The sequence below is a fragment of the Thunnus maccoyii genome, chromosome 2 (assembly GCF_910596095.1).
Source record: "Thunnus maccoyii chromosome 2, fThuMac1.1, whole genome shotgun sequence".
In the NCBI taxonomy this organism is placed as follows: domain Eukaryota; kingdom Metazoa; phylum Chordata; class Actinopteri; order Scombriformes; family Scombridae; genus Thunnus; species Thunnus maccoyii.
Genome location: NC_056534.1, coordinates 37,905,372 through 37,920,168, shown reverse-complemented (window position 1 = coordinate 37,920,168; position 14,797 = coordinate 37,905,372). Strand labels below are relative to the sequence as shown.

General features: G+C 41.1%; 1 protein-coding gene across 7 annotated transcripts in view; it reads right to left on the bottom strand.

Annotated features, from left to right (window-relative positions):
- Positions 1 to 14,797, bottom strand: part of grin2bb (glutamate receptor, ionotropic, N-methyl D-aspartate 2B, genome duplicate b) — a 99,529-nt gene that overhangs the window by 20,132 nt on the left and 64,600 nt on the right. For all 7 annotated transcript variants that reach the window (XM_042399406.1, XM_042399397.1, XM_042399434.1 and 4 more), the window contains 4 exons: positions 14,304 to 14,496; positions 2,375 to 2,489; positions 2,003 to 2,208; positions 214 to 385 (listed from right to left, as the gene is read on the bottom strand). In XM_042399406.1, coding sequence (XP_042255340.1) covers positions 214 to 385; positions 2,003 to 2,208; positions 2,375 to 2,489; positions 14,304 to 14,496 — 686 coding nt within the window. The remainder of the gene's footprint in view (positions 1 to 213; positions 386 to 2,002; positions 2,209 to 2,374; positions 2,490 to 14,303; positions 14,497 to 14,797) is intronic.

Below are 14,797 nucleotides of genomic sequence, written 5' to 3'. Positions count from 1 at the left end.
ACCAAACTGTCATTGAGGGTATTTTTAAGCTGTTTACAGCCGATGTAAAGGTGTTGCTTCTCTCTGGTCTCTCTGGCTAGATTCATCACAACAACATTTCCTCTTCTATACATACAGAAAACTTCAAACATGTGTAGACAGAGACTGTCTCTCAGTCATGCGGACATGAAAACACAGAGTGATTGTGTGTAAAGGGAAGAGAAATGTCTTCACCTCTCCGACCATGCCGTTCCACGTCCCATTGACCTTCTTGCCGTGTTTGCCGTTGGTGACCAGGTAGAGGTCGTAAGTGAACTTGACCGCCTTGGCGATCTTCTTCAGGATGTCGATACAGAAACCTTTGCAGCAGCGCTTGATGTAAATCCCTGAATCACCTGTCTGGTTGCTGGTAGGTTGAATGGAGAGGGAGGGGAGAGAGGAAGTAAAGATGGATGAACATAGAAAAAGTTTCAACCGTTTGGCGTCAAAGTTTATTTGGGTTAAAGTTTATAAAGCTTGTAGTTCAACAGACAGAAGGCAGAGAGTCATTCCAACCAAAACTGAACCAGGTCATTACAGATTAGATTTATCTAAAAATATAGATAAGGGTCAATTCTGTACATCCGTGCATGCTTTATTACTCCGTATGTATGCAGAGCAGTGTGAAAAAGCAACGTGGCAAAAGAAGGAAAATGGCAAAAGGTAGATTTAGGAGACTTTTTGGAGCCATATTTTTAAGCACAGTGTTCCATTAACATCCATGTTTTACAAGCATGATTTATGGTTATATATGGTTTACATATTATCACCCACATTAAACAGTAACTGGGACTAAGAATAATGCACTGAGTCACAAATTTGACCAAATTTGTGTGTCATCAATCAGTGAGTTGTTTTTGGCTCACAACAGCTACAGGTGTGTAACAGCTGTGAGTAACGACACAACGGCAGCTTTGGCACAGTTCTCAGATGTTTCCAGAGTCAGACCAGGAACAAATGTGTTTGTTTGAGTGTGTTTTGTTTTTGTGTTGTGGGATTGTGAGTTCAGCTCATACAAGTGAACAACCTTCATAATTACTGAGCTACTATGTTCCATATAACATGGAATAATTAGAACACGGGGGTTTATCTGACTGGGACCGCACGGCCGCGTCCACATATTTATGCATTTGTGCATACAGAGACTTTAAGTCCTGAATCTACGCAGCTCTGTGCATCTGGCTCATAGTTTTATTTTGGGCTTGAAAGAAATCCTGCATATTCTCTGTGGCATATTGCTGCCTATCTCTGAAATGCTGTGTATGAAAATGTCTTTGAAGAGAGAGACAGACAGAGGGAGGGAGAAAAGGGGAATAGGAGAAAGAACAGGGTGAAAGATCAGTCAATAAAAAAACCACTGAGCCAGAAGATGTAGGACACCCTCAGGAGATTTCAGGTAGGCCAGTGATAGAAAAGGAGGCCAATGAGGAAAATTCATTATCACACACCAAGGATAGCAAGAGGGCAAGGGGGGGGGGGGCAGCGACAGAAACCAAGACAATGATCTAGTTAGCAGCAGGGAGGTGAGTAGAGGTAATCAGAGGACACCCAGAGATTGTGAGAGGATGAAGTAGATGCTGCTCCAAAAATCCAATGAAGAAAAAAAGAGCAAATAAGACAAAAACACGCAGGAAAATAATAATAATCCTCTCTGCACATACATGATTCATTACTGATCCTTTTCTATATTTGCTTTTTAGCATTTGCAGTTGAGTACAGATAGTGTTTAATGTCTTTTTATAACTACTGGTGACTTGATAGGTGTAACAAATGACTTTGTATATGCAGAAGGTAAAAGTTTGAAATAACTCATATTGCAGCTATACTGCACACACAAATGTCTTAATGTCTTACTGAGCGTCTATTTTCAGCTCTTTGCTCTATAATATTCATCTTGGATTCACAAAGTAAAAAACAAATCAGATTTTTTACTCATTTGAGAGAAAAATGAACGTCTTCAGGAGGAAAAACTTAAAATTCTCACTTGAGTTTGAGCTGTTTGCGGCAAGGCACGGTGTTCCTCATGCAGGTTCCACTGAGCGGGTCCACATCCTCCACGATGACAAATGGTGCCTCCTCCAGAGTCACGATGGACAGGTGGTCCTCCCGCTCCTCCGCTCCCGAATACAGCTCAAAGCGAGGCCACACATGGTACCTCATCGTCAAAGAGCCTCGCTCCCATTTGCCAACCTGCAGTGGGAGGAGGACTGTGTGATATACAGGCTACTGTTGCAGGTACTTTAAGTGGCAGGGAGACACTCCAAAAGAAAAAAAAAGACATAAATCACATATCAGAGGTTGGAAAAATAAAAAACTGAAAAAGAGAGGAGAGGAGAGAAGTACAGAGGATCTTTACCCTGTCCCATTGTCTGTCCTTGTCTAGGAGAATGATGACCAGTTTGGGGAACATCTGGTGGCCCTCTTCACTAAACGACAGGTTACGGCCTTCAAATGTCACATTCATGAGGTACCTGAGAATTAAAGTTCAAGTTTGAGTTAGAAATGTCAAAATCTGTCACTTATTTGGACTCACAGCCTTAGACTTTCAGCATTATTGAATATTATTGGGGACAGTGCAAACAAGCTGTCAGCAGTGATATATTATCACCTCATTACATTAAGTTGTTCTGGCTTTAACAAACAGTTGCCTTAGCAACAGCAACATTAGCATTATTCTGGAGTCGTGGTGAATATGAGTCCAACACTGACTCTGCTTTTAGCTCTGTTTTGGTCTCCACCACCTCCTGCAGGAAACATCTGGCTCTAAGCAGCTAAACTTTACACGATGTTCAACAGCTAGTTGCTAACTCTGTCTGTCTGTCTGTTTGGTGCTTGGCAGGTAGCGTACAGTGGATTTATCAAGCTTTTAGATTTTAGGGCCTTAAAACCAAAACAATGAGCTGAAAGAGGCTAAAAGGCTTTTCAGGGCTTTCATCACTACATGTGACACACAGAGTAACACCACTGACACTCATTAACAAACATTCTCAAATGTCCTGAACATTGAAATATCAAGCCAAAACATTTCATTTCATAAAGAATGCACAGCTGGTATTTATAATGACTCAGTGCTGTCAGATTTTCAATTCAAATACTTTGGCAGAGTAACAGCAGCAATGTTCTTCTGGGAAACCTGTTGGTACTTCTATCTGTCTGACACCCAGAGCTTTACATTATCCTCTAGATTACATCTGCTCAGATTATCATAGATTACACTCTTCTTATATGATGTATTTTATTGTTTGTGTGGATGTATATGTATATTTGTATGTATATATTGAAATATTGGTATATTATTATATGTTCTGTAACATGTCCTGTAGCCTCTATCTTGGCAACAAGACAATAAAGTCACATAAATGTTGTTCAGGAAGTATGATGATGAAAAGAGAAAAAGCAGAAGCAAATTATTCTAATTCATGATGAACTAAAAGCAAGGTTGCTGCTTCTAATGCAGCAGTCCTTAGCTTTAATTGATTTCATGTTCTAAAAGATGACCCAGTTTAAAGCCTGGTAAAACATACAGTATGTGCCACCTGATAGACTGAGAAAGATAAAGACCGAGCACAGGGAGGGGGTGGAAGAAAGTGAGAGCAGAGCAACAAGAAACCCGGAGTGAAAGGTGGAAGAGAGGGAAGGAGCAGAGAGGGCGAGTGTATTAACCGCCTGTGTGAATACATATCAGCATATATGTATGTCAACAAGTGTATAGCAGCGGCAGATAAGCTGGAATCATCTCTCTCTCTTCTCTCTCTCTCTCGCTGCCGCCTCCTTCCCTCACTCTTCCTCGTCCTGATCTGTGGGCTGCCATCACCATGGAGACGCTCTGCCTCTGAAACAATCCACTGGAGAAATAAATATCTTGTCTGAATGCAAGGAGTGAGGGGCCATGTGTGTGCACGCGTGTGTGTGTGTGTGTGTGTGTATGTGCGTAGATTTTTTAAAGGAGGTGCCGTGCACATTTACCCACCATCATCTCCAACCAAGTCAACGGTGTGAAAAAAAGACAATAAATCTATTCACAAGACAACAGATGAGCAATGGGCCTGAAACTTACCCAAGATTTTATCACAAGTACCTCCTACTAGAACATTCAGTACCTCTATCTGTAATGTCTTCAGCTATATTTATATACCACCTCACACACACACACACACACACACACACACACACAGACCTAAGTAGGCTACATGCTTTGAGCAAGTCAATAATATGACTCAAGCCTCCATGAAATGCCTATTGCTGCACACTGGCTGGCTAGCACGCTGAAAGTGCTGTAATGCGCGTGTAACATGGGATTAGCCTCCTAAGCATAATCTCAGTTTGAATAGGGAACCAAAAAGATCAAGGCGGTGTGGGTGGAGGCGCTCGAGGTCCAACTTGTTGCTGCCACGACGCCGTGACGACCCATGTGACCAGTAGCAGCCTGTGTGTGAGTGTGTGTTCATGTGTCATCATGACTGGCTGGCATGTGTAAGCATACGCGAAAAACCGCAACATAGGGACACGGGGAGGCTCTTAACACCGGCATAATGTAATGTAATGTGTTGCCATGGCACCCACAACCACAGCAATTTTCATGCAATCAGCTGCGTTGCCATGGGAACAGTAATCTCACTGGCGAGAGGCTGGTTGAAAGAGAAAAGAGAGAAAGGAGTATTTTTCAGTATAAACCTGAGTGTTTACCCACTTCCCCTCATGCTGTCTTTCACTTTCAGATCAATCTCTCCATCTCACCTCTGAGTAGCGCATCGAATCACACATCAATAGGATTCATCTGCCCGTACATTAACCTGCGCCTCACAAAGATGGAAGCACGCTGTGAATTTACAGCAGAGGAGGCTGCTCTGTTTATCATTTTGTAGCCCTGTACTATTGATGTAGCTTTTATGTGCTGTTTGATCCCTTCTCATGTCAGAATTCCCCTCTGACTCTGCTGGAAGAGGAAAAAAAAATAAAATAAAATAAAAAAAAAAAACCCAACCAGGATGAGCTACTAAAAGAACCTCATGCGGCTCGATCACAGCCATATGCAGCGCTTGTGTGCGCCTCGCTCACCAACTGTTCCCCAACTAATCACTGGCTGTGAGGGGAATTTATTTTTTAGTTACAGAGACACTGAATCATCAATGCCATGGACACAATCCCTCTTTTTTTCTCCCCCCTTTTTTCTCAAATCTCTTCAAACGTATTTCAGAGCCATTTGATATGACTTATCTGAATTCTTTCTTTTATCTCCAAGTGAAGCTGAACAGGGTCACAAATTCTCTGTCGCTGCAATGCAGGGATGTAAAAATATATGTGTGTGTGTGTGTGTGTGTGTGTGTGTGTATAAAGGAATCTGTGGTGCACACACACACACACACACACACACACACACACACACACACACACACACACACACACACACGTACATACTGTATCAGGTTTGGGTGGATGACTCATAATCTGGGATGACTGCAGAAGACCTGCTTCTGAAGAGTTACCAAATACTGATGAAATGTGCACTTCACATCACAAGTCCTGTAGGATAGAAGCAGTGACTGTGTGAGGAGACAGAATATGTTAAATTATGTTAATGCACGGTGCGTTATGGTGTAGGAGCTGTGCCACTGAGGACTGGGGGGGGGGGGCGATGTGTGAATACAATACATTAAAACCCTCAATATTTGAGTTAAAACAGGTACATATAGGAGCGTTTAGCAGACAACAGCTTAACATAGAAGACAAGAGCACACAGGATGCTAGCAAACACACTACAGAGAACATATACCATTAAAGTCTTTTCTATTCAATGCAGTTTTGTTCAGGTATAATCTATATTAAAATATTATAATATACACTTTTTTTTTTAGAATGAACAAAACCATTTCACTGGAGGGGCCACGTCACCATTGACATGCCGCTGGCGCCGACGCTGGCGCCGACGCTGGCGCCACTGGCCAAATTAAGTTGAATTATGTGTTTTGAATCTGAACCAGATTTTCTGCTTTTAATTTAAATAATTTTATGGTCTGATGTAGCGTATGTGCATCGCTGTGACTGAATGGTTATTTTCTAATAGGAAATTCACAGAGGAATAATTTACATGACAGATCTGGTTGTTAATAATTTATCTCCTTATAATAACTTCATAATAACTTACATGATCAGCATGTGTGTGTGTTGTCCCCAGCATGTGTGACAATTAAAGCTTCTGTGTTCTTTGAATATAAAACAGGGATCCCTCCTCTGTTGCTCTTCGAGGTTGTTCTCAGGAGTTTTTCCTGATCTGATAAAGCGTCTGAGGAACGGCAGCCCCCCTGAGGAACATCTGTGATTTCTTATATTACCATATATAAATAAAACGGACTTGATCTGAAAATATCTGACTGGCTGAGAGCGACAAACTACAAACTAACTACAACTATAAATTAAAAGCTTTTCGTCTATTTGATTTTGTGGCTTTTACTCCAAACGTCGGTATTGACACAGAATTTTGAAAAAACCCAATAACATTAGATCAAAATGTTCAATTTCAGTGATGTACAAATATAATTACTTGTTTATTTATTGACTCGTTTATTGCTGGTGGCACAGCTCTTACAGCATAAATACACATGCAGAGTGATGTGGACTTCACACAGTAAAGATGTAAGCCTCAGAGTCCCTTTGAGCTGCAGCCTTTAATAAGTGAGTCTGCAGGAGTGCCATGTGATCTGGACCCATGAGGACTCCTGTTGAGGAGGAGACATCAGACAGCTACCTGTGGAGTCTCTGTAGCAGAGAGAGCCCTCTCTCATTTCTAATGTGAACAAGGTCTTAACAGGCAAGGACACCGACCTTCCACAGTCTGCACACATCAAATACTCATATGTACATGTTTCAGAAAATACAATCAGATATTTTGTTTTATAGGTAAAGTCAGGAATATGTCCTTAATGCAAAAGTATATTAATAAAGAACATGGCTCATAGTGAGACAGAAAACCTTTCTAGTAATTTCTTAAAAGGGCTCCGTTTGCACTCTGATGATCTCATCTGATTGGTGGTAACTCACCACAGTTTGATGCCACAAGGAAACTCAAACCTTAAAAGCCTTGTATATAAAATATTAAATATAACGTGGGGTTGGACTAAAATAAAATATGTAAAATTTATTAATATGTAAGTATATAAAAAACAATGACTTGAAGCAGTTTAAACAAAAAATGATGTTTAATTAATACATAATTCCTGTGAGGAAGAAGCTTCATCTGACAGCACAACACGGCTGCAGGGGACATTAAAGGAGGAGTCCACCTAAAGCAGCTTTATTCACTATTAAAAACACTTATTGGATATTTACAGCACATTTCATTTTTTGGCTCCAATTACTAGTTCACGTATTTTTTTTCATGTATTCAAAGATGAAAAGCTTCTTTTTAAACTCACTGCTACTGATGTTATCAATCATACAGGCATCAATCCATTATAGTAAAAGCAGATATAATGACGTCTCTCTAATATTCACTACAGCTGTAGATCACTCCACCTGTAAATAACCACACAGGTGAATGTAATAAGACAGAAGTGGAAATTATGAAACACTTTGCTGATTTGATTTATCCAGTTTTGTTCAGAGACGTGTCATCATTGTTCAGATGCACTCCAGTACGTGTGCACATCAGTAAGTGAACGTATAACAGACAATCACCAACTAAAGTAGAAGGAAACAGCAGCACATGACGACGTTTATCACATGATACCCAACAAGTCCTCCAGATCACATGATCAAGTATGTCGGTCGAGCGTCTGACTCCACAACGACACACAGAAGCCTTTTCTAGTCAGCAATAATCAGCAGAACAACAACAACAACTGTTACAACATAATGATGTTTTATGACGTGACATTCATTGTGGTGAAGGTCTGGTCAGGTTTAGGGAGAGATGATGGTTTGGGTTGAAAGGATCATTTTGTTAAGGTCAGAGAAACTTAATGTGGGTTATGTTGTTAAAGTTAGGTGGCCTAAAAATAATCATAACCACGGAGTTAAGGTTAGCGGATGATCACAGTTCATAGTAACAAACTGTCCTGACTCTGAAACAGGAAACGTCACCTCCTCTGAATTACTGCGGAGCCTGTCCTCCCGAGAAAAACAACACTAGAGATCCTTCATTCAGTCGCCACAAGTGACCGACAGTTACATTTGAGTGATGGACGCCGTCTAGCGGCCGTAGTAATGATGACCCGGGTCAGATGACATCGATATAAGGTGACTTTCTTACTGGAAGGAGGTGGGATGGATAGTAGAGACCCCTGTTCACCTCCGTTTCCAACCACGAGTCAGGACGTTTTTTGAAAAACCGTAACAACGATATTCGTGGTGTTTACTGTCGCCATCACGACGAAGGTTGCCTAACTTTAATGATCTATTTGAATATCTTTTGACGGTGGTTTGTAACAGTTTTGGAAAGCAGCGTATTACAGTCCAGTGGGTTGTTCTGGTTGCAGGTACAAACAACCTGTGTGGCTGTTTAATTTGGAGGACATGTTGGAACCGGGTCACTGCTGCTAGATGACGCCCGTCACTAGAAGGTTAACTATTGGTTGTTTCTGAGCAACTGACGTAACGACCTGTTGTGTTGTTTTTCTCGGGAGGACAGTCTCACAATAACTGCTATAATACAGCAACCATCTTAATAATCGTATGACAGTGTAACCGTACGTAAGGGTGGATTTCACCTACAGGAAATAATACAGGTGATTAAATACCACTGCAGAGCACCAGTGAGGAGGAAAGCTTCTGTGGCTTTTGTTTTAACACAGACAAATCTGACCTATTGCAGCCTTTCTCTAAAATCCTTTCAGCTTTTGACGAGTTGCTGTGTTGCTTTAATTCAAATAAAAACATTTAGGAGATTCCAGCTTTCTTTTTAAATATAACAGAAGTAAAACTAAGCTTCTCATCAAAAACTGGATCCAAAACGTCATAATAAAAAATGTGTCAATAACATTGAAAAGTGTAACAATTCACACGAGCTGCTGAGCATCTCGGAGGCAGAAATACAGTATAACAGATGTGCACTAGTGTGCACTGATCCAATAAGTGAACATTGCTATAAAGGCCACATGAAATATTGATTTGTTATTTCTATGGCATTTACACAGGAGTTCATTTGAATCATTAAGAGAGGACAGAGTTAAGTGAGAAAAATTGAATTCATGCTCGATATTAGTAATCCTGTCCTTTAACTCACTAATCCTTCCCCCTTACAACATATGTATACAAGGAAAATTAGGATCAAGACTTTTTGATAGAGGAAGAAAATGAAGAAGGGTGGAGGAGAGTCATGGTGGCTTTCTGATTCAACATTTAGCTCTCAGTGAGAACGGACTGCTGAGAGACATCACACAGAGAATATTCAGGAACAAAAGGTATCAGACAGACATCTTGATGAAATGGACAGAAGTGAAACAGAAAAGTGTGAGTGACATGATGTGCAAGTGACCACGTGTTAATGTGATACTCTGACCCTCCTTCCATGTGAGGACGGATCTATGAAAAGAGACATTTGTGCTCTAGATGCCCAAAAGCTGAGAAACGACCTGCTCGCCTTCCAATAAACAGAGCGAGGATTTATTAGACAGACACTTTTATTGTGGCCTTTAAGGAATGCAATAATACTGCTCTCCCGCTGCGGGGAAAAAATACTTTCAAGGTGACACAGGATGAGAGTAACACTGTCGTCTTCCATGCATGAGAGGCAGCACGAGTGTTAGACTGGCCTGAGGAGAAGCTTGTCTTATGAGCTCAACTGGGAGGCTCGAAACAAACGCAGGAAACCAGTCAGTGCTAAAAAAATACCAATGATTAATGATGCCAATGAAAAATATCAAGATTAATGAGGTTGGAAAGAAGAAATAAGTTCTGCTACACAAATTTGTGGGTTTCTTTTGTTTTTGTTTTTGTGGTGGTGGGGGGGAGGGGGGGGGGGGGGTTGGGTCCCTTGAACAATGATTTACATAAAACTATTTGAGAAGTTTAAAAGAGAAATCTGTCTTTTGTGCTAATAATTCATAGAAATGCTGCTTTTTAAAAAACATCAGCAGCTAAAAAGGTTGGCGAGCACTGCTTTGATCTTTAAAAATACAATCTATTATATAAGCTCATCATATTTTTAATCTCAAACCTAACTAGTAACTATAGTTGCCAAATAAATACATATATTGGAGTAAAAAGAACAATATTTCCATCTGAAGTAAGTACAGAGTACAGTACTCTACAGTACTCAGTAGTAAATAATCCACCATCTCGTCAGATCACATAAAAGCAAACTCACTACAAAACATTAATCATCACTTACATCATATCTACCGTTTGTATATCAGCACGGGGATTTGAGAGGGAATCTGAACGCCACACACACACACACACACACACACACACACACACACACACACACACACACACACATATACAGTCAAACAAATAATAAAACAATCCCTCTCCCTGAACCACACACACACAAATAAGCCCCTTAGTGTCTTGTCCAAAACCACTTGGAGCACATTTTCTCATTATCCCGGCGTTCCTGTCCTCTCTGTCAGGCAGGAAACAATGGATGGCCTCTAGAGCTCTGTGTGTGTGTGTGTGTGTGTGTTCGCTTATTTGTGTTGTTATTTGTGTTGGCGCGTGTGAGCGCCTGCGGTGTATGCATGTTTGTGTGTGCCCCCATAAGGTCAAGCAGCCCCCAACCAAATCTGAGAGCGTGACTCAACGGGGCCTCCCATCTCCGTCCATCAGCGCTGACAGGATGGCATGCTAATCCAGCATGCATGCAGCCCTCTGTGGCCTGTAGCGATGCAGGACCACGCACAGACATATGGCCTTATTATTGCTTTTGTCTCTCGGGGTGAGTGGATGGAATAGGTGGATGTACAGTATGTGTGTGTGTGTGTGTGTGTATGTGTGTGTGTGTGTGTTAGGTTGCTGCTAGCCCCTGGAGTCACCACCGACATCCACCCATCCAAACTCCCTACCTTCCCTCAGTCGAATGGAGAAAAATGGAATGGTTGGTTGAAAAACACACACACACACACACACACACACACACACACACACACACACACACACACACACACACACACACACACACACACACACACACACACACACACACACACACACACAGAGAGCAATGGGAGAGTCCCAGGTGTGTGCCTGAAGGATGATTGAGAGCTAACCCTGTGTCTCAAAGTGCCCTCTGGGGACTGAAATATTCATGGCTGTGGGGTTATTGTTATCTCAGTCCCGTTGGTGGCGGAATCTTAGACGGCACGCATAAGCGCTCCCGATATTAAAAACAGGAACACGGGTAAAAGACAAGACCACAATTTACAGTAATACATCAACCTCAACCTGGAGATTAATGCAGTGATGGCAGGGGAGCTTGCATAATATTTTCCTAGTTCTTCACATCCCCCAAATTCAAACTGACAGAGAAAAAAACAAACAAAAACTGAAGAAATTGTTACATTTTAGTAAAAAAAGGGGGAATGAAAGGCAGGTAGGTGCATAGATTTGTAAGGCAAAATACATAATATATTCTTAACTTTTATTAGATCAAGCCCCAAAGAGCAGTAAAATGTCATGTGTGTTTGCATGTGTGCTAGCTCTAATCCCACTGTTGTTCTTTGGCTCTTTCTGCATTAATCCGGTTGTCCCCGAGCAATCAATTAGCTGTGGAATTTCCGATCAATGTGAACAGTAAAAGCATGCCCTATGAAGTTAAATGGGGATTAATTATTGAATACCAATGCTCCTGCTTTTCTGTAATGTGCCAAAAAAAGGAAAACAAGGAGGTTCAGAGGAAGAGGAAAAGAAGGATGTTTTCCTTTAAAGATGGCTGTGGGTTAAGATAAAGATAGGACAAGATGTTGTTCTAAGTCGGAGAGCTCATCTTATGTTTGGGGGTTTTTATTGGCTGCTTAAACAGATTCTGGTTTTCCTCAGGGAAGTCCACATTGTTAATGTTTGTGTACTGTATGAATGTCTGTGTGTGTGCAGTATTTGTGAATATTTGTAGATTATGTCGTACTGCGTGTGTGTGCTTGCACGTGTGCTGCATTTATTTGATATTTTAAACTGTGCTTCAGCAACTGAAAACCAAACTACATTTTTTTCTGTTAATTTACCAACCGCTTCCTTTGGCTCTGACCCATGTGAATTAAAAAAGATTTCATTTTCTTTTCTTCTCTTCTTGCATTGTGCATGACGCCCTGCTCCATTTGTACACCAATATAAATTTCAAAGCTTTGAAAACAAGGTGAACATGGCTCATTGATTTTTCATTTGCCCTCTTTTTTTCCAGCAGTAAAGATTATGTTTCCTGGACCCGAGCTTTAACTCAAAACAATATTCCATCAAAAACACAGATTGTTTATCTGAAGTTACAGCTCAGATGACGAAGGATCTGTGCTGATAATACCAAGTAAAGCAACCCTTTACAGCCTTTGTTACTGTTGCTACACCCGTCATGCTTTCCATTCTCTCATAGCACATATGCAGTTTACAATGATAATGACAGCAGGTTTTGAAATTCAGTTATTTTTGAAACAATGGGTCTTAAATTTCATATGAAAGTAAACAAAAGCAGACTTTTAATTTCTAGCTGGCAAGCAGGGATTTTGTTGGCTGAAACGGCGACTGTTACTAGCTGTAGCAAGCTAGTATAAGCTAACGCTAACACTTCATTTTTATCAGCTGTAGCAAGCTAGTATAAGCTAACGCTAACACTTCATTTTATCAGCTGTAGCACGCTAGTATAAGCTAACGCTAACACTTCATTTTATCAGCTGTAGCACGCTAGTATAAGCTAACGCTAACACTTCATTTTATCAGCTGTAGCAAGCTAGTATAAGCTAACGCTAACACTTCATTTTATCAGCTGTAGCACGCTAGTATAAGCTAACGCTAACACTTCATTTTATCAGCTGTAGCACGCTAGTATAAGCTAACGCTAACACTTCATTTTATCAGCTGTAGCAAGCTAGTATAAGCTAATGCTAACACTTCATTTTATCAGCTGTAGCAAGCTAGTATAAGCTAACGCTAACACTTCAACTCTGTAGTTGAAAACTCAGTTTCCAGCTGACTTTTTATTGTTTCCAGTGATACTATGAAGTATAATGAAATACCAAGTCAATCCCCCCCCCCATCAGACATCAGTAAAGGGGACTGTGCCTCAGTTTTAAAGCTTTAAGACAAACTACAGGTTTCATTTCACTGGTTTCTGTGCACCAACTGTAACTGGACTAACATGTACTGAACTAGGAACTAAATGTGTTTTATAGCGTCTGTCACAAATAAAACTGACGGAAACAAACCAGAACTGTCTTACTGACTGTCTCACACATAAATATAAAATCAAATTAGTCAACAGGCTGCGCTGCTGAGTGTATGAGAGGATGACAGTTGAGACTAGCTCAGCTGTGATGCTTTCACTAAACTCACTAGGATTAGTGTGTTGCCAACAGTGCAATCCCAGTTCTCCCCAGTAAACAAACTACACAACAGCAACACTGGTAATAAAATAACTCAGACACATGCATTTGGCTTTCCATTACATGATTTATCTGCAATAAGTTAAAATCAGCCCTAAAATGTATTGGTCAGGCTCTACATGTAACCCCTATTGCTTTTGGAAATAACGCTCAGTTACGACTGTAAGAAATCAGGTAGTTAGCCAAGCATGCTAACGAATGCGGCTTACGTTAGAGCAGATAAACACACCGTTGAATCCATTCTTTAGGCTGCGTTCAGACCGAAAACAGCACTGCATTAAAACAGAGCAAGGGGCTGCGTTGGTGGGGGCGCATTGTTTAAGTGCCGGCGATATAATGAAATACGATCCAGGAAGTCGAGTTGAAGCTACAGATCAATGCATTCAAAGACTTATCAGATGTTTTGTAGTAACAGACAAGTTGTCACTGTGACATCACAACGTTCACGTTACAAAGTAATCCACCAGGAATGTGTGCTTGCATGCATGTGATTGGCCAAAGTTAAGTGTGCTTCAACTCTTTTGCTGATGGTGGTCTTATCCTCTTTATCAGTCTAACTACAGACCCTTACAGACCGCTTCAGTCCTGCCCTGCAAGGTATCCTCTGTTCAGCTATGATTGGACAGTTGCTTTTCTGGAATGAGGTTTAGCAAACATTTGCTCAGTTACTACACATTTTAAGTGTCCATTACCAATATTTGTACATTTTTCCATTCCTGCCCCCGACCCCCCCCCCCCCCCCCCCCAGCATTGACTCACTTCAGTATTTCCTTGGAGTGGCCGGTGTTGGAGCTCTTTTTGTCAGGTGTCCCAAGGCAGCTAGACTTCAGCAGAGTGTGCGGCCCCCGGTCCAGCATCATGGTGGAGGTCGCCGTGGCAATGACAGCCACTGCATCACGCACCCTGGCCTCGATGTTGTAGTCCCATTCGTCATATGACACCGAGATAAGCCCTGGGAAAGAGAGAGGGAGACAGAGTGAGGTGAGGGATGTGTGGACAGAGGAAAGAAGTAGAAAGAAATATGGAGAAAGATTAAAAGCAGGGGAAGAGAAAGAGAGGGAGGATAAGTACAATGAAAAATAGCTAGAGGGGGAAAAGATATAAAAAATAGATATATATATCAAAAATTAAAGCATTTTAGAAGAGGCCAAACACTAATCATACCTACAATGTTTTCATTTGTTCCAAGCCTGAGTGGAGCTGCTTACTTTCTTAAAAATGCTCATACTGGTTTAATAAGACATGAAAACAAT